The 22,462-nt window shown below is 43.6% G+C and overlaps 1 protein-coding gene across 6 annotated transcripts in view; it reads right to left on the bottom strand.

Annotated features, from left to right (window-relative positions):
• Window positions 1–20,977, bottom strand: part of LOC311042420 (receptor-type tyrosine-protein phosphatase U) — a 184,919-nt gene extending 163,942 nt beyond the window's left edge. For all 6 annotated transcript variants that reach the window (XM_084053140.1, XM_084053142.1, XM_084053143.1 and 3 more), the window contains exon 1: window positions 20,713–20,977. In XM_084053140.1, the coding sequence (XP_083909266.1) occupies window positions 20,713–20,782 (70 nt within the window). In that variant the 5' untranslated portion in view covers window positions 20,783–20,977. The remainder of the gene's footprint in view (window positions 1–20,712) is intronic.
• Window positions 20,978–22,462: the final 1,485 nt, after the last annotated feature.

The raw sequence follows: 22,462 nt of genomic DNA, 5'->3' as shown, positions 1-22,462 counted from the left end.
GAGTTCTAGCTAGCAGCAACACAAAACACATGATGCAGTCTGCAGAAGCTAGTAGCTACTTCTAGCTGTATGGCTACTGGAACTCACTTTGAAGCATGGCACAATTTTGGGGGAAAAGTTTGGAATATTTTTCACTCCTCCTACTCCAGTGAAAACCAAAACTTAAGCTGTGAAGACAGACGGGGGTGCCAAATACTGTGGACACACACACACACACACACACGGTGTAAATCTTATAGTTGATGGTTTCTGAGCTCCACAGACCTGCCATCCACAAACCCATGTGTTCATGATCCTCTCTCCTGTCTGACACCTGAGAGTAAAACTTAAGGTAGAGCTGTAGGGAAAATGTAGACTATACTATCCACTCCACCCTGAGTGGAAAAACTATAAAATTGCAGGTCATTATATACTGTATACCATTTTCAGTCAACCATAAACAGAGGTGTGATTTCAAACCACATCACCATCTACATTGTTTAAATGTTATGCTGTGCAAACATGACACCGGTCAACACAACCCTCTGACCTTGAACCACCCTTAAGAGGATGTATAAAAAAGTAAGCAGAATGCAGTGAAATGCTAAATTATTTAAAATTATGACAGTATTCCAATACAGTTATAAAATGTTATCAGGTGATACAGTAGATATCTTCTGTGGAAGCACACTCAAAGACTCAGCAATCTGAAAGTTGAGTTGTTATATTTCCCTCTTAATAACGATATTTATTGATTGGACAAAAATCTTATTATGTTCTTTACAGTACATACTGCAGTGGGACACTCCACTGAGAGACTCCATGAAGCTTCTCTAAAGGAAAAGAGATTTCATTTTAAAGGATCGGATGAGCATTTGAGCAAGTACAACATGGTTCTCCTGATGTGATATTATTCTTCAAGTTAAAGGGACAAAAGGGACCAAAACTAGCATTAACTGCATGCACAGTGCAGTTAACTTCTAATAAATCTTTTTTTATTCTTTTTTAGGAAAAGGCCAGGCCTGTGATCCAGGACAATACTGTTTAGCAACTGTACAACTCATTTGTTTGACAAGGTATGTTGTAATGCTAGCCCATAGCCTACATTTTGTGAAAGGAATTAAGACTCCAGACACATAGAATAGTGTATTTCTGTCTGCAAGAGATAGCAGAACTGTGACATTTACATTAGCACATTTGCATCAAGGTACTGGCTTTGGCGGTATCTATTTTTTCATACAATCATTCGTTCCTGACATTTCATTTGGTTATGGGATGGCATTTATGTAAAATACAAATAAATAAAAAAGAACATAAATGCTGTGTGTCTAATATGCAAATAGCCTACTTAGATCATTTTTGTTGGGTTTTGAGCCACCCATAAATGGTTCGGTCACAAAATGCCCTCTTCAACATGTTTTCTGTGTTATGTGTGTACCTCTGGATGCATGTCGTGTTTATGTCACATGTCAGTGTGTATAGTGTGAGGTCATGCAATGTGTATGTGTCAGTGTGTAGTACTGCATACAGTAGTGTTTATGTGTCAGTGTGTAGTGTGAGGTCAGGTGTTCTCAATATCTCTACAAATCCCCTCTCTTCCTGCAGAGCTGAGCCCCCACAAGCCCCTGCGGCACCACAGGTCAAAGGTCAATGTGCAACACTCTGGACCCCCAGTCCAGGCCGTTTAAAAGCCAGGATCATGTGACTGTTCCCTGCCTCTATTTACAGAGCATTCTCCAGAGAACACTTGTTTTCACCCACCCTGCACACATTGTTGCTTTTATTTTATTGTTTTTATCAGAGGCCATGGCAGGGAGAAAGGGCTTCATTTCTCTACACACAGCCAGCTGGTCTCTGCCCTAAAACGGTGGGCTTGTGAAAGATAATGATAATAATAATAACAAGAGTAAACCTGGGACAGGAAAATCTCCTCCCTAACAGCGGTAGGGGGTACAATGTCAGAGGAGATAATAATAATAACAAAACCTGCGGTGTGGTACAGTATGAGGCTTTTCATATTTATACAACCACTAATGATGTGTGTGTGTGGCTGGCTTTGTCTGCTGCCAGGTGGCTGCGCTGCAAACCGGGCAGCACCACCACACACACTGACGGGATAATGAACAACAATGGAGGGAATACAAAAGCAACAATTTACCCCAAAATGATATCCTCCGTTCCTGTAAACACACAGGCTTCTTTCCCCCTGTGCACTAATTTACCTCATCGCACCGAAAACACATTTAAGGCCGTCTTCCTCTGTCAGACTGCTGATGGATTACAATGCCAGTGATATTGGTTCCTGGGAGAAGTTAAGCTCTCTTCAAACAAATGGTTGCCGAGGTAACCTCATTTTCATAAGTGGAGTGTGGCCTTTTGTGTGTTTAAAGCCAGAGATAAGAGCTGGGCCCCGGGTCGGCTCATCTTCATTTCCTCAACACGTTTGATCCACACGTTAAGCAGCCCTGGCTCCCTGTTCACAATAACAGTCTGGGCTCTCTATGTCTCCCTCTCTCTTACTCTGTCTCTCTTTCTCTCTGTCTAATTAGGTGTACTGTATCAACAATCACACCGTCTGTGCTCTCTGTCTGTCTGTCTGTCTGTCTGTCTGTCTGTCTGTCTGTCTGTCTGTCTGTCCATCCCTCTCCCTCTCCATCACCCTCTCTCTCTCTCTCTGTCTAACTAGGTGTATCAACAATCACACAGTATCTCTCTCACCCCCACCCCCCTCTCTGTTTCTCTAGCTTTTGCTCTCTCTCTCTTTCTCTCTGGCTTTCTCCCTCTCTTCTATCTCTCAACCTCTCCCTCTTTCTCTCTATATTTCCCTTTCACTCACCCTCTCCGTTTCTCTCTCTACTGTCTCTCACCCCCTCTCTATCCCTCCCTCGCCTTCTCTCTCACTCTCTCATCCACCCCCCCCCCCCCCCCCCCACCCCCTCTCTCACATTCCTTCACCTCGACTAGGATCCATGTCCAGAAGGCTAACATGCTGTGTGTGTGTGTGTGTGTGTGTGTGTGTGGGGGGGGGGGGGGGTTCCTGGAGCATTTGTAGGTCAAAAAGCACGCTTCATTGGGAGTCTGGGGAGGGATCAGGTTTATAACTTGCTTATGAATGCTAAATCCTACTAGCATCCTGCCTGTGGAGAATATGCTCTGACACGCACGCACTCACACACGCACACACAGTAAAGACACAGTCATATGCGCGCACACACACACACACACACACACACACAGAGTACAGACACAGTCATATGCGCGCGCGCGCACACACACACACACACACACACACACACACACACACACACACACACACACACACACACACATGCTTTTGTACACAAACACATAAAGAAGGCAGAGAAGCAAATGACCATGTGCTATATAGGATACAGAGTCAAAGCTATTGCTACAACACCACTGTGCAACGCCAAAAGCCACTGGTACAAGTCACTTTAGAGCATTCACAGACATACAGGTAAGTAGATGTTTATAACTTAGGAGTGAGAACATAAACCTTTTCAAGCGCCTTACATTATACAATCTACAAACTGTTCCTTCTCTTACTACTTAATACTTCATATTAATACTGTTGTTATATACAGTATATGGAACCAGAACAACATAATGTTACTATTGTTATGTATCTAAAACAAAAGATGAAAGTAACCTTGAACCTATTCATGAAAGTGCCGTCTTTAGAGTTTCAGATTGTTTTACAGCTTAAGGCTTTAACTGGAAGGCTACGGCGATCATAATCTCTCATGGTCTGCAGGAAGGGAAAACTAAAATCCTGCTCATTCTGGTCAATAAAGTCAGAGAAAATTAGAATAGAAGTGAAGTGTCAAACCAGACATGAAGATAAAGCAAGCGACACATTGTTTCTGCAAGCTGCTTTCCCTGGGCAGATATGACCTTATCTGCTTCATTTGTTTGCTCTAGGTGACACACACACACACACACACACACACACACACACACACACACACACACACACACACACACACACACACACACACACACACACACACACACACACACACACACACACACACACACACACACACACACACACACACACACACACACGTCTATCAATCACCATAAGGTGTGGAGAGTAAACCTGAGGAGGTTTTCTTAGATCAATTCAGGTTAAAGGAGGTTAATGTGTTTCCCTGAGGGGGAACAAACAGCCAGAGTGCTGTATGTACAAACACATGCACGTTTGTGAACGTGTGCACGTGCTGTGTAAAGAAATGTGACACGTAACTGGATATTGAGGATTGACGCGCACAGCGTAAAGGGAAGAATAGAGTATTGAAATGTTGTAAGGGTTGTTTGTCAGGGTTGGAATGAAATAAGATAAATGACAGTCCACTTTGACATTTTACATATGATAGGCCCTGCCACAACTATTTGTTTGTAACATTATAATGATTATGTATTACTATTGTCATTTATTATAAGATGATGATGGAGACCACAACTTTCAGTGAACGCACACAGCTGAAAGCATACTTTCACTCTCCCTTTTATTTTGTCATTTCAGTGATTTCAATGTCTTTGGAGTTTGGCTTTGTGTGGACCTGGATGGCTAAGATACTTATATTTGTAGATTCCAAATATTATCAAAGTATTCCGGGGACCCCTGAACTGCCATCACGGCCCCCACTTTCAGAAACCCTGCAATAGAAGACTAACTAATGCTGATTGGACGACTCTAGGGCTGTCCTCCACTAAAGACATTGTTATTGGACTAATAGTCTGTCAGTGACCAAAACTAAATGGTGATTGAACTGCACTGAACGCTCCTTAGAAAGCAGTGTGAATGGAAGCTGAAGTCAAAATAAAGATAGATCATGGGCAGAGTGGTTAGGGTGCGTACCACATAGGATCTGATGCCTGATAGAGAGTCCCTGGTTCGATTCCCTGGCCAGCTGGACTATTTTCTGCATGTTACTCCTCTTCTCTCTCTCCCTGTCTCCTGTCTCTCTCCACTGTATTATCAATAAAGGCATAAAAGCCCCAAACAAGAACTATAAAACAAAGTGAGATCATTCAAATGATTTAGGGTTGCAAAACGTTTGGAATATCCAAAGTTCAGTTGCTAAAAGGAAATCTGCACACCAAAAAATAACATAACAGGAGCAAAAGGAGAAACCATATAAATAAGGTACAGACTCCATGCAACACCGTAATGGAAACACCATTGATTTATGAGTTGAGCTTTTCTTCAGTATATATATTATACAATATTCAAAGTGGAAACTTTCCATTAGAATTAACAGAAATAAAGTGGAAATATAGACTCTATATGCCTCTATATTATAGAGGATATCAGATTCAGAGATGCTGAGAATAACTTGGACATGTGATAAAATAATATACAGCAATAAGAACTAGTATACCTTTCTCCACTAATAAGTTCACTGTTATAAAGGAAAGACGTTTTATGGAAAACATTTTCAAAATCCCCCAAGATTAACCTCCCATGGAATGCAGCGCACTGTGTGTGTGTGTGTGTGTGTGTGTGTGTGTGTGTGTGTGTGTGTGTGTGTGTGTGTGTGTGTGTGTGTGTGTGTGTGTGTGTGTGTGTGTGTGTGTGTGTGTGTGTGGCAGCTGTGTGACCTCCTTCAACCTCAACAGAATGAAGAAGGGAGTTTCTACTAGAGTGATATACCTGCTCATTATCTAAAGATCAACACCCTCACAGATTACACACCAGCACTAAGATCCAGGTGTGTCGCACGCACACGCGCTCAATCGCACGCACGCACGCAACCAAAAATAGCAGATCTACAAAGTCAAGACAAATTCTGGAGGTTGTAATGATGTGATCTTCTCCCATCACCCCAGGCTGGGACAAGGACAAACACACACAACTAAATTATGTCTCTGTAAGCGACTTTTATTCTCAACTAACGTGTGTGTGTGTGTGTGTGTGTGTGTGTGTGTGTGTGTGTGTGTGTGTGTGTGTGTGTGTGTGTGTGTGTGTGTGTGTGTGTGTGTGTGTGTGTGTGTGTGTGTGTGTGTGTGTGTCCGTGTCCTCCCTGAAGCCTACGGAAGCACACACACCTTCACTCTCGGCTTAATGAGTGCCTAGGGAAGTAGACACTGCAGTCTGGTTTGAGCTCACAACCGCGCCTCCCAGGGTGATGAGCTCTTCACCAGAATCACTCGAGTGTAACCTCTTTAGCAACCTTTAGACTGACAGGACAAATAGAGAGAGAGAAAGAGAGAGAAAGAGCGAGAGACAGAAGGAAAGAGACAGACTGAGGGAGAGGGTGGTGGCAGTGACTAAAGAGGTAGAGCTTGAGAATCTCTGAAGGTTCAACACTAACCCCCTGGGTTAGTGTTGAAGTGTCCTTGAGCAAGAAACTGAACCCCATGAGCAGGTTGATGCCTTGCATGGTTGCCTCAGCCATCTGTGTTTGAATGTGTGAGTGAATGGGTGGCACATTGTAAAGCACCTTGGATGAGGACGCTGTAAATGTTTACTAAAACAAAATGTACCATTTAGGGAGGAGGGAGAGAGAGAGAGATAAATAAAAACTCAGGAGGAAAGTTTTCATGAGTAATCCAAGATATGGAGAATATCACTATCATACAGAAAAGGTTTAAGCGTTACGCTGGCAGCATGAATGCAACAACCCTAGAAAATATATAGAACATAGAACACTGATGAAAAAAGAACGTGTCAGATATCTGTAGGAAAGGACTGCACAAACCCTAGGGATTGTTTTTACTTAAGAGAGCATATAGCATCAATGTCAGTGGAAACGCTGGTCTTCTCCACAGCCTCCAACTCCCATACTTTCAACACTGTCAGTTCCATCGAAAAGTAGTAAGCCAGCGGATACAGAGAAGCTCAGGCCTTTATCACCAAATAACCAAGAAGATATTTTTCTTCTCAGCCTTTTCTCCCTCTCTCTCTTCTGTGTCTGGTCCAAAGCCGGAGCCATAGACGGGCTGATCTTAAATCCTTCAGCAGGAGCGCATGGCGCCAGGCGACTCACTGGACTGGGATAAATCCTCGGTACCGTGGTCACTCTGCTGAATGGGCCCTCGCACCATCCCCAAACCCCAACTCCCAGAGAATGCATCTCCTAACCTGAGCCAATGCACGGCCAGTGGAGCGAGCAGCCATCTCGTCTGAGAGCTAAAAACCAAGTACATTCATCTGCTGTGATGACAACTCTGAGCCAGAGGGCAGCTCCCTAAACTCACCAGTACCATCACCACGACCCGATCAAAACAACTCCTCTCCCACTCTCTATCCCTTCGCCTGTTCAGTGTCAGCCGCCATCTGTCTGTTCTATCAATGAAGGAAGGGGAAAGAATTAAGAAGTAAAAAAATAAATGTCTGGAAGAGGGCGGCTGGTGGCTCAGCCAGTTAGTACACAGACCATGTGTTCCTTGTGAACTACAAGGACCTCAGTTTTAATTTGACTCCCGTTCTTGTCTCTCATGTCTCTCCTCTCTGCCCTTGGGTTCCTGTCTCCCTACACTCTCCTATCTAAGAAATAAAGAAAATAAATACGACAGAAAAATAAACGTGCCTGGTAAAAATATCTGAAAGGAACACTGTGCTCCCTTCCTTGTATTTTCCTATGTAGTGAATAAAGTCCAGACAGACAAACACATTCCTGTCTGCCTGCTGTTCTGGCAGAGTTGTTTCTGAGGTGACTGAGTTAGCCCGCCATGCTATGGTCTCCCTCTGATGGGATTAGCTTCAGAAGGCTTGGCTGAGGAAAACAACCCTTCATTACTTCTCCATAAGGTCAAATCAGCACAAATGGCTGTGTTACATCATGCTTAAATGAGTCAGTGACAATTAGCCTTCTCTAATTATGGAGGTTTTTTTATGCCGATATGATGGATAAATGTCATGGTTCGCTGAGCGAAGACAGAGTGAACTAGATAAAGTGCTCCTCGGAGCACAGGTCTCCGCCAGGTCAGATACGTTATTGTGGCCTCCTGGTGGCGCTATAATAGGCCAATGTGAAAAGGGTGCCATTTATTCTTAGGTCGTTCACGGCAATCGGACACTGCATTCATGATTTGAAGCATTTTGTTCCAAAAATGTGTTTTGCTAAATTAGACCTGCTGGTGGCGCTATAACAGGCCAATGTGAAAAGGGTGGCATTTCTTCCTCGGCCTAGTGGGAATGTGCGTGTGAAATTTCACGGAAATCGCACGCTGCGTTCATGGTTTGAGGCAGTTTGTTCAAAACGGACCAATCCTGCAAACTTTGGATGGCAACCTTAACCAATAAGGATGGAATATGAGAAATCGGACAGATCAGGGTTGATCACATGACTATAGAGATACTGTGTACCGATTTGCATGACGTTTGGTTAAAAACTGTAGGAATAATGTGAAAAAAATGGGTTTTGCACAAATCGGCCTCCTGGTGGCGCTATAACAGGCCCATGTGAAAAATTTGAGGCAGAGGTTCTGAATTGGCATCCAGGGAGTGTGTGCACAGTTTCGCAGCGACCGGGCCAACGGTGCCGGAGATTTGGTGGTAACACACGGACGGACACACGGACACACGGACGGACACACGGACGGACACACGGACGGAGGGTAAAACATACTCTCTCGCCATGCCTTACGGCCTGGCGGAGACAATGAACAGCGTCTGATGTAACCTCTCTGTGTTTAGATGACGCCCTCTCTCTCCTAGAGTCTTTATTATTCAAACTGGCCTGAGTCCACATCCTTCTCTAAAGGTCATAATGGCTTCACTAGAGAGTTGTTGCAAAGGCTCCAGGGATTGTGTTACCTCACCGAGCCAATCTGAGTAAAAAAAAAAAATCACACCCAGTGTGAGTAAGCGGTGTCTACTCTGGTTGTGTGCTGGCATTCAGCATCAAAAACTCTATTTGATGTGTGGGCGCTGGTATTCAGGCGGTACTACTCTATTTGATGTGTGGGCGCTGGTATTCAGGCGGTGCCCCATATGTGTGCAATTTAAGTATTTTCAATGATTTTATGAACTTTATACTTAAATTTGTTACTTTTTATTTACTTGAATTACTTTTAAGTGTTTTTACTCAAGTTTGTTACTTTTAAGTGTGTATTTTATACTCATTTGAATTACTTTTAAGCACTTTTACTCACATTGTAGATCAGTAATTTTAGTGCGTGCGTGCGTGCGTGCATGTGTGTGTGTGCGCATGTCTTTAAGTGGCTCGCTCGGACATACGGACGGACGGACAAACAGACACGGTCAAATGTAGAGCGGATGGCACCGCTAAAAAAAGAGATGAAAATGAGACTATAGTAAGTTAAAAAAAATGTTGTTCCATAAGTCAAGAACAAAGGGGTTCCACCGCGCCTCAAGCCAAATTCAGGCTGGTCCGGTGCATCTCAGGAGCGGTACTGGTATGTGAAGAAGAAGGAAGGCACTGGAGCAAACTCGGACAATTAAAGCCTTTTTTATTTACAGGGTGCAGACAAATAACGTGACGTTGTCTCCAGAGCCATCCTTCTTTTATCCCATGATCGTCCCATAAGTCTTTGTGTCTCCTGCCAAACCCAGGCTATCCATTTCATAAACAGCATATTCCTGCAGCAGCGGAGGGCCTCCGTCAACAAGGCTCCCCAAGGGTATCTGCCTTTTAGTTCTGCCTTTCAGCTCGTTCACTCAGCTAATGAGAACATTAATTACATTCCACCAAAACACATATAAAAAATAGTGTGCCTGCACACTATGGGTGAGAAACGCTGCACGTTGTTCCAGAGGTGATGGTGTAAAAGGCAAACACTTCTGAGTATCACTGAAATGCCTCAGGGAGGAAGTACAGTGAGATATTACCATGCACTAATTAGGAGGAAACAAATTACGTAAGGCGGTGCAAGATGGTAGACGCTGTGCGGTGTGCAAAAAAATCTACCTGGAAGCAGAGCTTATCAGAGGTGTAGCTGCATGGGGAGAGAGGCCCTCTGGGAATCAGAAGTTCCCCCGGTTCACCCCCCTGCCCTGGTCTTTACGTCGAAGTGTCCCTGAGCAAGACACTTAACCCTAACTGCTCCCCGGGTGCTGTATTAATAACACACTGCTCCTAATAGATAGAATGGGTTAAATGCAGAGGACAAATTTCACCTATGGGCAAATGTCCTGTGACAAAACTAACCCTTCTCTCCTTTCCCCAGACATCTCTGCATCAACAGGTTTCCATTGTCAGCTGTCTTGTGGTCACATGACGCCAGCGCTAAGCAGAGTAAAAGCCATATTAAACATCATTCTGCTGCTAATGCCTTTTCTCCTGTCCCCTGTGATCAGCCTACTTCCAGTCATAATCCCAGCCTAAGCTGGCTCTTAATTAGCCCAGTTGACCCAACAGACAAAGGACAATTCACAGACCTCAGAGCAGTCTGTCCTCGGCTGAAGCTCTGTGTTCTACGGAGCTCTCTGGAGACAGAGGAGCTCCTGCATCCTAGGTCTGCTTCTGATCTCTGCTGTGTAATGCATTTATCAGCAAAGACATACAGTAGGTCATAAGTATGACGTACATTTCTAGATTAGATGTTTTGCATGGTGGAAAAACAGGTGGGAGTAATTACATAAGTGTGCACGCCCACACACACACACATCCAATAATGCATGCCGCACACACACACACACACACACACACACACACACCACACACACACACACACACACACACACACACACACACACACACACACACACACACACACACACACACACACACACACACACACACACACACACACACACACACACACACACACACACACACACACACAGGTTTTGCAGTAAGTTATACTCTATGCCTCTGTTTGAACTTCTGAATTCAGCTCTTTGTCAACAGCAGCCAGTGGTCTCCCTGGGCGAGCATGGTGACATTCTTTATGGTTTATGTTAATGAAAATACAAACAGGGGCTGTGGCCTCAGACTGCAGAGGCTGACATGAAAGAAAGACCCATCAGGGCCTTGAGCTCCTCAAATGAGACGCTGTTGGCCGTTCCGGCGTCCATCGTAAGACACCCATAGTGTCCTCGTCTCCCAGAGTGATCACCTGCTCCCCTCCCCTCCCTTTACCTCCTCTTTTCCCTCCCCTCTCCTCCCTTTCAGCTGGTGGGGCGGAGCCAGTGGGTAGAGCGAGGAACAAACAAAGTCTTTCAGACTGTTTGACGAGGCGTCTCTCAGGAACGCCAGGCAGCTGAGCAATCCTCCTCCTGCCTGCCTATCTGCCTATCTGCCTGTCTGTCTGTCTGTCTGTCTGTCTGTCTGTCTGTCTGGGGCCCGTTCATCCCCATACCAGTTTCTTCTCAGTGGGAAGACAAGCAGGTTATTTAAAACATAATTTCACAACATTTAAAAGACTCTTAAGTCGCTAAATTGTGGTGGTGATGGATGTAGACGTCTGCCATGGGCATGAATTACTGTACTAATCCATATAAGAGCAGTATGCGGCTTTGGGTTGTACCTGTTATTGAGGTGCACAATAACAGTGCAGCATTACCGATCGCAAGATAAATGACCCAGACTGTCTTCCTTCCTGAGCAGTGCTGCAAGCTCGCTTTAATGTAATAGGCAACATCGATGGCACCTCGTCAAAAAACTGTAATAAAAATGTGTAAATAAACTTTGTATAAATACATAACGGTTGTAACGGCAGCAGGCCGGTTAGGTTAGTGAGTCGAGCCAATAACCACAATGTCACTGGTTTGATAGATTATGTCTAGAGAATGCATGTCATCTCTTCTCACTGCCGTTGCTTTATTTTCTCTCTTCACTATCCTGTCAAAATAAAGCCAAACAATTTTATAATAATAATAAAACAAAGCCTGCTTTTTTATGATGACTCAATTGTGTATGGGGGACAAAAATGATGAGTGGATATGGTGACATTAGGATGAAGACATGACACATAACACTCCGTCCCTGCGTGTGTCTTTGTTTCCTCAGTGTGATCGCTAATGAAACAGGCGTGTCAAAGTGAAGGGAGTTGTGAGAGGAGGTCATGGTGGAAGTAGAACAATAATCCTGCTCTGACTAGGCCTCTCTGTGTTGGAGAAATCAATAGGCACTGCCTTTGTTCCATCTCACTTCAACACCTGAATCACAACAAAGATGCTGAGGAGCCTTCAGCTGCCCAACTCTCTACTAACATTATCACACAAAAGGTCCTCATGTCAAACAATAATCACTCATTCAGGAGACAGTGCATTATCACATGACATCCTATACCACTGTTTTCAAACAGTGGTTCACGGACCACTTGCGGTCCATGGCATAATTTCAGGTGGTCCATAGACAGAATATAAAAAAGATTACACTGGTGGTCCTTGAGGATTGTTATAATTATGCTAGTGGTCCAGAGCTCCAAAAAGTTGGAGAACCACTGTACCACTATAACCTTCCATACACTGCATTTTATATTTACATTTTAATAAGATACTGATGCATAGCCACTGCAGCTTAATGCTGCGTAAGGCTCTGAATCTGATTTTTTTTTAAGTATGAAATACAATTTAAAAAATCCTCTAACCTTGAAAAAAACAACTAAACAAACCAAAACAAATATCATACTACATATTCAACATTTTTACTTCATCAGCTGCCTTTACCACAATAAAAAAAAACGAAAACAGAGTAACACTACAATAAAATCTTACTGTTTAGGGTGGGATAGCTAAAACTAAAAGCACACAGTGTCCTTGACAATTAACATCCTTGATGACAAACACACTTTAATGTCCTCCTGATGATCAGTGAAACAGACACAGTTCTCAACTGTGCTTTATGATTGTTGGAATGTACCACAGTGCATTGCACCATAATCTCTTCCAAGTCGTCATACACATTCTCTCTCATTCATTGTTGTTCTGATCTGGTGTCGTACAATAAAGCACAGTGGATGAGGAGAAAATGTCACCATGGTCTGTGGAACATCAGTCCAGTGTTTTCCAATCAGCAGGTTCAAGAGGTGATGTTAGGTAGTGGTTTACTGCCAGCTGGCACCTGTGCCACCCTAGCAGTCACTGCATGCCCCCATAATTTTCTGCAGAAATGTTTAATGCAGAGCAAAACAGGAGGGGGCCTAGTATAGATCCCTGCGGGACAACAGAGAAGACAGGGTTCACAGGATTTTGTTTTCTAGCTCAAAGAACCTGGTCAGACCAGCTCTACCACCTCCCCTAAGTGATCCATCATCACACAAAGACAACTAAAGCCTGCATCCATTACACAAGCAGGGAGGGGGGAAGAGAGGACCGGAGTGACTGTTTTGACTTTCCTGTGAATGCGTTGGTTTCAAGTTTCACTGGAGGTATCTCAGACAAAGACACTATAAGAACCTGAACCTGGACACTTCCTGTCCACAGCACTCCGTTGTGTGCAGCTGGGATTGCACGGCTAGAATTGTGTTGATGCCGACAGAGAGAAAAGAAGTGAATCACGGCCAACAGGGCGGGCTAAATATAAAGTGCACAGGAGAGCCTTTCCTCTCCTCTGGGTAGAGGAGCGAGGAGCAACGCTCCACAGCATCAGTCTTCCAGACCCACTTTCTGCAGGCTGGAGGAGCTAGAGAGACTGAAACGCCTGCATCTCATGTCCCTGTGTTTCTTTTGTTGGACCATACAGCTGTGTGTGTGTGCGTGTGAGTGTGCGTGCAGGCTAAAACGCAGTAGTTTCTCTCGTCTCATTCATCACCTGCAGCCCTGGCTCTCCTCTGCGGCAGGCGATGCATTTCACATCAGTTATAACAGATGCTTTCACGTGGCATAATAACTATAATGGTGCTGTCATTTCAGACTTGTCCATCAACGGTATATTCAATGAACTGCGTGACACGCACGCACATGCACACGCACACACACACACACACACCTTACGGAAATGAGACTGTCAAGCTTAGACTTTGATGTATAAAAAGGACTTCTACTTTTCTCTGAACCGTCTTTACTTTCACCTATTCAACGATTTATGGAATCAGTAATATATGAATATGGACAGCAGGGATGGATGTGTGTGTGTGTGTGTGTGTGTGTGTGTGTGTGTGTGTGTGTGTGTGTGTGTGTGTGTGTGTGTGTGTGTGTGTGTGTGTGAGACTGTGTGTGACTGGGTGTGTGTGTGTGAGTGTGAGTGTGAGTGTGAGTGTGTGTGTGTGTGTGTGTGTGTGTGTGTGTGTGTGTGTGTGTGTGTGTGTGTGTGTGTGTGTGTGTGTGTGTGTGTGTTAGGTGCTGTGGCTGCTGCTGTAAAGTGGGAGGAAGTGACAGTTGAGGTCAAGCCACTGCCAGTAAATGTGTCTCTCTTTCTGTGTGTTTCAGGGGACTGGTGGGAGTCACAGCGGCCCTGCAGAGTCATAACAGCAGCCAAGGCCCCTGTTAGCATCAATGTCGGGACTCAATCACTCACAACTACAGGAAGGGCCCCTGCAGGAGCCTTGTGCACCGTGAGATCATGCCTGAATTTCTCTACTTACGCCACATAGACACTCATATACAAAGAGTGATTACACACACACGCGCACACACACACATCGATCATGTGTTAACTTGTCCATAGCACAGGACATTCATAATTAGCAATAGTGACACAGAAGAAATAATAAAACGGTCATTATTGGCACCCCTTGCAAAATAACACAATGTACATGAATCAAATTAGAGAAGCTCTTTGAAAAACAGCATGCTTTAAGAAAACACTACAAGCAAAGAATCTGCACTTGAGGAGATGAAAGAAAGAAAGTGTCTCAGCCAAATGCATTGTGTAGACGATCATTCAATCAAGTATTGAATGAGGACAAACTAAGGTACAAGTACTTAGCCGATGAGAGTGGATAAATGATTAAAATTGAACACAACAAACATGTTGATTAAAAGCCGCTGTCCGGGGTGCTCCATTGGCTGACCAGATGGTGCAGCAACCGCGTAATCTAAACCCCCGGTTCGATTCCCTCTGGACACCTGTGTTGTTCCCTCTCTCTGAACCTCAGTGTCCTCTCTCTCTACTGTCTTGTCCAAATAAAGCAAAAACTGCTCTGGTGAATGTCACCATGCTTATTCCCCACTTTGAATAATATTTCACGCTCACTTAGCTCTTTTCTAAACATGAACATTTGTTTTCTGACTCCCCACTTGTTGGACCAATGGCTGGTCTTGATTCCTGGCCCCTCTATAAAGCATTCACAATGAAAGAGACCTTACCAAGATAATATGTGTCAAAGATAATTATCTACCCTGGTCTGCCCAGCTCCCTCCCTCAGAATGGTTCCTTTCACAGCTCTTTGTTAGCCTGTACATAATCAGCTAGTGGGCTCCCTACACAACACACACACACACACACACACACACACACACACACACACACACACACACACACACACACACACACACACACACACACACACACACACACACACACACACACACACACACACACACACACACACACACACACACACACACACGCTCTCTCTGAAACACGTATTCACCTTTCTGAAGAGCAAACAGACACTGCAGGCCTCCAATAGTCAACATCTTATGAAGTCACTATAGCAGGTTGGAGAATTTAAACAGATTCAGAGCTGGAGGACTGATGAGAGACATAAGTCAAATGGAATTACAATTGGCACATATACCCCTGCATTAATATAGTGTAAGTTGCCTTCTCAGTCATGATTTCTTGAGCTGCAAACATAATGGGGATGTTCCACAGGAAAACAACACTGGCCACACAGACGCACAGCAGAAGAAGCCCCTCTCTTGCCACAGATGTGCCCATGATAATGATGAGCACAAATCATCAGGCCTTGGCGTCCGACAGAATTCCTTAAACCCACAGATGGATATGTTTCATTTTCCAAGCTTGTGAGATGACTAAGCCATATGAGAGGGGGTGCTGGCTCTTCTCCATGTAGGCCCACATTACCATAGATCAGAGTGAGTGGAGAGAATGAGGAGACAGGCCACAGGGCAGAGAGCACTCCTCTCATAAGCTCCATGCTTAATCAGACAAACGCTGGGAAGGAGAATTGACGGCGCCCACGAGCAAACAAAGTCCCGCCGTGACCTCGGCTGGAAACAAAACGTCCTGGCGATCTGTCTGGCTGAGCCCCTTTCTCCTTCTTCTCTCTCTGTTCCACTTTCCCTCATTCACTCTGTGATCTCCCTCCATCCACAGTATTTCTCCTGTTTTCCATAACTCTACCCAGGATCCCACATGAGAGTATTCAGAATTTCAGACCACACCTCCTCCTCATATCCACAGCAGACTACTGACACGCACTCTGCTGGTATAAAGATTAACTCCTGTGTGGCTTTGTGGCGGTCCACAGCCCACCGACAGCATTTAAACATGACAGTTAATTTTACATTTCACCATCATTTGCAAACGTGTCTGACGATTAACTCTCTGGAATGCCCTCTTTCACCCACTCAGTTGAGCACTAATACAGTCAACACACAAACAGTACTAATGGACTATAGAGAAGAACAAATGCATTGGCAGGCAGCAAATACGAGCTGACATTAATAATGTATTGTACAATCAGACTCTCAAAGGAAACATTTGTTCGATGGCTACTCACTCAGACAGAGCCACTTAAATGGGTTCAAGAGGATTCTTTTAAACAAACTGCTTTTGATTAATGTTGCTAACAATTGGGTTTTTATCAAAGTAACATATTTGTCCTCTCTTGGTTTTTTTGCAGGTCATTCATGCTGCATTCTCCTTTTGATCTCCTGGGTGTTCTTTCCTTTCACTGGCTCTGTGCATGAATTCATACACGCGTGCATGGATCATCTGTTTGTCTGTAATTATGTTGCACACGTCTGCTTTATCTGTGTGTGTGTGTGTGTGTGTGTGTGTGTGTGTGTGTGTGTGTGTGTGTGTGTGTGTGTGTGTGTGTGTGTGTGTGTGTGTGTGTGTGTGTGTGTGTGTGTGTGTCATTTTATTTGCCCATGTTGCTGCTGAAAGGTATACAATCTAAACGCTCTGTACTCATCTTGATACAAGCGTTAGCTTACTTAACATTGAAACGAGGACAGGGATATGGTGTCTTAACTTTAAATGGAACTGGGAAATGAGATAGCCTTTGTGACATAGAAGGACAATTGGTCCAGATCACACCACGCTGACAACAGCATTCCACGCCACGGTAAGAGCGAGGACAGTCAGTGACTATTCATCCTGTTCCTCTCAGACACAACAGAGCAGTGGACGTTAAACCATGAAATATCACACAGAGATAGCAGATAGCCCACCCCAGGAAACAGTGGTCTTTCATATCCTTGACACTTCAACGCTCGCTGCACAAATGGGATACTACCCCCCCACCCCATCAACCACACCGTAAGGTCACATCCAGGCAGTCAGCCACACCACATCAACTTTTATTTCCACGAGCCAATAGGTCACCGCCAAGGCTGAAGCACATGAAACATATGGCAAATATGGATTTGATCTGCAGAACTCAGGTACAGAAATGTCCCAGCTACTGTACCTACCACCGAGGAGACTGGGGTTCAAATGATCCTCCACGTCTCCTTGGCCAGGCCCTTACAACAAACACAATTGGCCACGTTTGTGGCTGGGAAGCCTGGAGGCAAGGGTATCGTGAGTTGGTCAGGGTGCCTGGCTGCCTGTTCAGCCGGAAGCAGAACTGGGAGCAATAGTGTGGTTCCTCTGCGCGTTACGTGTTACGTCCTCCTGGTGAAACTCCTCCGGTGAAAAGAATAATCTACTTCATGTGTATTATGTTTGTGTATCAGCTGTGTCAGCTGTGACAGGGACTATACACATGGGGGGGAATTAGCTTAATTAATTAGGGGGTGGCACATTGAAAAAGAGAAAGAAGTAACCAGCTGAACAGAACATATAGTACACAGTAATGTAATAAGTCCTCTTGCTATAATAAATCATCTTGCTATCACTCTAGTTCTTAGATCTTTACACTGGCTCCTTATCTCAAAGATAAATACCTTTCTGTTTCCGTTTTAATGTTTTATGTAAAGCAATTTGAATTTCCTTGTCAATAAAATGTGCTTGCCTTGTCTTGCTATAAGTGATGTAAGCAGTGAGACATTATGTAGAATCATGACATCATCAGCCAGGGTACAGAGGATCAGCCACACTGAACAGAATAGAAACCTCACATCAGCAAACACAACTATTATTGGCAAATGGGAATGTAATAGCGCAGACGGTGCCGATCGCAACACCCCAGTTAACAAACAAAATAGGCAACAGCATGTCAATTTATGTTGACGGTACCTGACAGATCTGTGGTGAAGCGATGCCGTGCCAATGAGCTCTTTTAATTACGTTGTGCGATCTAATCCTTTCTATGTTTCATTCCTCTTAATGATCTGCTTGGCTCACCTCTTGACAATACACTCACAGCTCCAATGACTTTGTTGTGTTTTTAACAATGTGTTGATGCATCACTGAACTCTGAGTAAGCCTGTACATGAGAACTAACAGCAAGAGCTGCATGTGGTGATGTATAAACAAGAACCATGAAATACTGACACACCATCAGCCTGGCTTTTGCTCAAGCATGATAAATGCATCCGAGTTATAAATGTATGATTGCCACATTGTTATAAAATATTACAACAGCTTTCACATCTACTGCCTTGGGACACACTCCAACCTGAATTCAATATTGCCTGAACGTGTGTGTGTATGTGTATGTGTATGTGTATGTGTATGTGTATGTGTGTGTGTGTGTGTGTGTGTGTGTGTGTGTGTGCGCGCGCATGCGTGCGAGAGAGAGATAGAAACCGAGAATCAAATACCGAATCACAAGCATTATCAACTAAATCTAGCTTCAAAGACAATGGTGTAGAGACACACATTATGCCTCTAGAAATAAGGGCTAAAATCAATCCCATCTATTCCTGCTAAAGTCATCAGAGGTCACATGATATCTTCACCAGTTGGCAAATATCACAGTAAATATTATTTTCTAAATCAATATCAATACAATCCTTCCTTTGATGGAAAAAAACCTGAACTGTGCAGCAAAATGAGCAAGAAATAACCGTCATATCAAAATGCTGTCAACATAATACTGTACATAGAAAAAAGCCAAAAGCTAAATTGAAAGGTGGCCATATTCAATACCATGTCTGTTATATACAGTTTAAACATTGTAACTGTACTCTTTATCTCTCTCTCTCTGTCTCTCTCCGCATCTCTCCTTAATTCCCTGTATAATAATGATTTTATATTAAGCTTTTATTTCAAATAATTTAATGTTTTAATTCCATAAAGTGTCAATGAGACACAGGCATGCACCACCAATTGAAATAACTGTAATCATTCTATCAAGTATCTTCCAGACATCCAGTTCCTGCCAGAATGCTATTATGTTGTCTAATAAATAAGTCTACCTTAATAAGTATCTTCCTCTTCCAAAGCTAGAAATAACAGACCTGAGGCTCTCTCGCACGCATGCACGCACACACACACACACACACACACACACACACACACACACACACACACACACACACACACACACACACACACACACACACACACACAATATTTCTGGTGCTTCATCAACAATGGAGGACAGAACTGTTCAGGCTACAGCTTGGCCTCACACCTACAACTCATTTAACCCCTGCTCATTATGCTAGGGTGGGATGGCTCAGGGTAGGGGACAGAGTACAGCAACTTGCAATGAGCCTGGTCTACAAGAAACGCTACACCGCAAAGACACCCATGTACATGTCAAACTACGTCAAAAACATTAATTTATATGATGTTTTTGATTAGTATTGTATATTTGTCTGTCACTAAATGTTTCAATGAATTGAATACACAGGACCGGAAACAAGACTTTCTTGGGTTCAATCCTTTTAGCATTGTATTTGTATTAAACTGTACTTTATGTGCTTTTTTTTGGCAAACTGTTAATAAAGTATTCAATCAATCAATATGTCTGCAAGTAAAATATTAAACATGCGATGCCAGTTCTACTTATCAAACATTGTTTTAATGAATCTACAAAATAGCCTATAGACTTTTATCAATTTACAGTCGGGAGATCTTAGTCCGTGTTTCTAATGTTTCTAATTAGGAAGGGCTTCATGTCCACAGATATTGATTCGGGGATTAATAGATGAATACAATATTATATAGTATAATATATATATATATATATATATATATATATATATAAAAGTATAATTAATAGGCTGAAAAGTCAAATGGTCGCTCCTTTCAGGTTCACAATGAATGAGGCAGCATCTCATCAGAAACGTGTTGTAACCATAACCTTCTTTTTAAACAGGGTTGAGCAACTTGAGGAAACATTCCTCTGTAGTTCCTCAGAGGACTGGAAGCTTATTAATACTGAATATTGATAATAATAAAATATGATATATGATATAATAATAATGATATATATGCAGTGCATTCCTCAGTTGTTCCCCAGAGGAGTGGAAGCTTATTAATACAGAACGAGAACGGAATAGAATATTTCTGGGCAATTATTTGATGAAAGTTATTCTTCACCATGTGCATGTCATCACACACACCATTATTCAACTGTAGTCAATTAGTCATACAAACAAAGTTACAATCCCAGTGACGCAGTAAAAACACATTTAATCAAGACGCTCAACTTCCAGCTGCGCGTCATGAAGAAAGATTCTACTTTAAACCTGACCCTCTTACCTGTTGGTCCCTCGTCCCTTAAGTATTATTTTTTTTATCATTATTATTATTATTGTATTACCTGTTGGTCCCTCAATCCCATCAGCGTAGATCTGAACTGTTAGAACCAACACAAAGACGCAGCTGTTCATTGTGCTGTTGTTGTTGTTTTAATCCACGTTAAACCAGCAGAAGAATCACTTCATAGACTCTGCGCCGCGCAGCTAAAGTCTGGAGTCCATGGTCCATATTCCTCCATGTCTCACAGAGACACTGTAGAGACACTAGTACTGTGTAGAAACACTGTAGAAACACTGTAGAGAGACTAGTACTGTATAGACAGTGCACAGAGAGAGAGAGAGCAGCAGCTTCTACTGACTGACTGACGTCATATGAACCATAGAGAGGTTTAAACACTTCACAGGAATTCTTTCCTTTCTCAGCGGCACAGACACACAATGTGAGACGGGCGCCTCCAAGCGGCCGTTACCGGAACAACAACACACTGAGGCGTGTCAATCTCTCTCTCTCTCTCTCCCATGAATAAAATAGAAATGAGTGACTCTTATTTATTCAATTCAGTTCAAAGCATCTTTATCGGCAGCATGAGAAAAAATATGTTTACATTGACAAAGCAAAAGCAGTAAAATAAATAAAAGTGTAAACAGATCTGTGTTACATTGCAATTTAGAGGGAAGACTATTTTACTACTCTCTCTCTCTCTCAGTCAAACTGCATAGTGGCTCAGCAGCAGATACACAGGTAGCAGGAGTATCAGTTCTACTAGAATGGCCAGACCCTGGAGAAATGAGGCATTATCCAGACAGACTCCAGTCTAAATCCTTTACTACTGCATGCAGGGTAATCTCTTTAGAGGTCCACAAAAGAGCTGGCACCCATCTATCTGTCCATGAATAGAAGCAGCTTGGATCAGCCATAACCTCTATGGACGGGCCATCACTTAATAGCAGTGCAGTATCTCCATGACCATGTCCTTGCCTGTGAACAGTGTCCCCCCCCCCTTCTCCCAATTTAGTCATTATGCAATTTAATTTCTCCCCACACATTTCTGTGTTGCCACTGTTATTGTACCCAACTGCTTACATGCCCATGAGGAGCCCCCACCGGGAGGATGCCGTCCTACTTCGTCTCTTCCCGTTCACCACCCTCCACTGACAAGTGCCGTATGTGCAGTGAGATCACCCTCCCTGTCTGGCTTCCCTCCCCTGAACACAGCCGATTGCATTCGTATAAACGCTCGGCCAAACAGGTTGCACTGCAGTGGATTTGGTGGTGGGCAGGTACATTACGCTGGCTGCACCACCGGAGTGCCATCAGGGGGTCGATCATACTGGAGATAAATATTCTGTGACTACTTAAAAGGGTTAGAAAAATTGGGGGGGGGGAAACTGGCACACAAAGTGTCTTATTTACCAGGTTCCCCATGTTGGCATTGTGACAGCAACATGGATAACAACATTACAGTTATTTTGCCATGAATTGCTGGATACTAATCCGTCACATAGGGTGCTGTGAGGTGTCCTATCATATTTGTCATGGCATGGAATGGGCCTAGACTAGAGAGACTCATGATTCATGTTGAAGCATGGTACTAAAGTGCTGATGTTGCTGCAGCATCTCTTCCAGGATGAGTCAAGGTAGTGTTGGGACATAGCTGGGATGACATTAACAGCCATGGCTCCAGAAAGCACAATTGGATCAAGGTACCATTATGCAGACTGCACATCATTCATGTTGCTGTCCCACATGAACATTAAAGGTGCTGGATTAGATTAAAGGGGGAAGAAACAGACGCAAGGCGCTGCAGGGAG

Source organism: Gymnoscopelus microlampas (assembly GCF_963454915.1).
Source record: "Gymnoscopelus microlampas genome assembly, chromosome: 3".
NCBI classification, from domain to species: Eukaryota; Metazoa; Chordata; class Actinopteri; order Myctophiformes; family Myctophidae; genus Gymnoscopelus; species Gymnoscopelus microlampas.
Note: the sequence above shows the minus strand (reverse complement) of the source record. Positions and strands in the feature narration are given on the sequence as shown.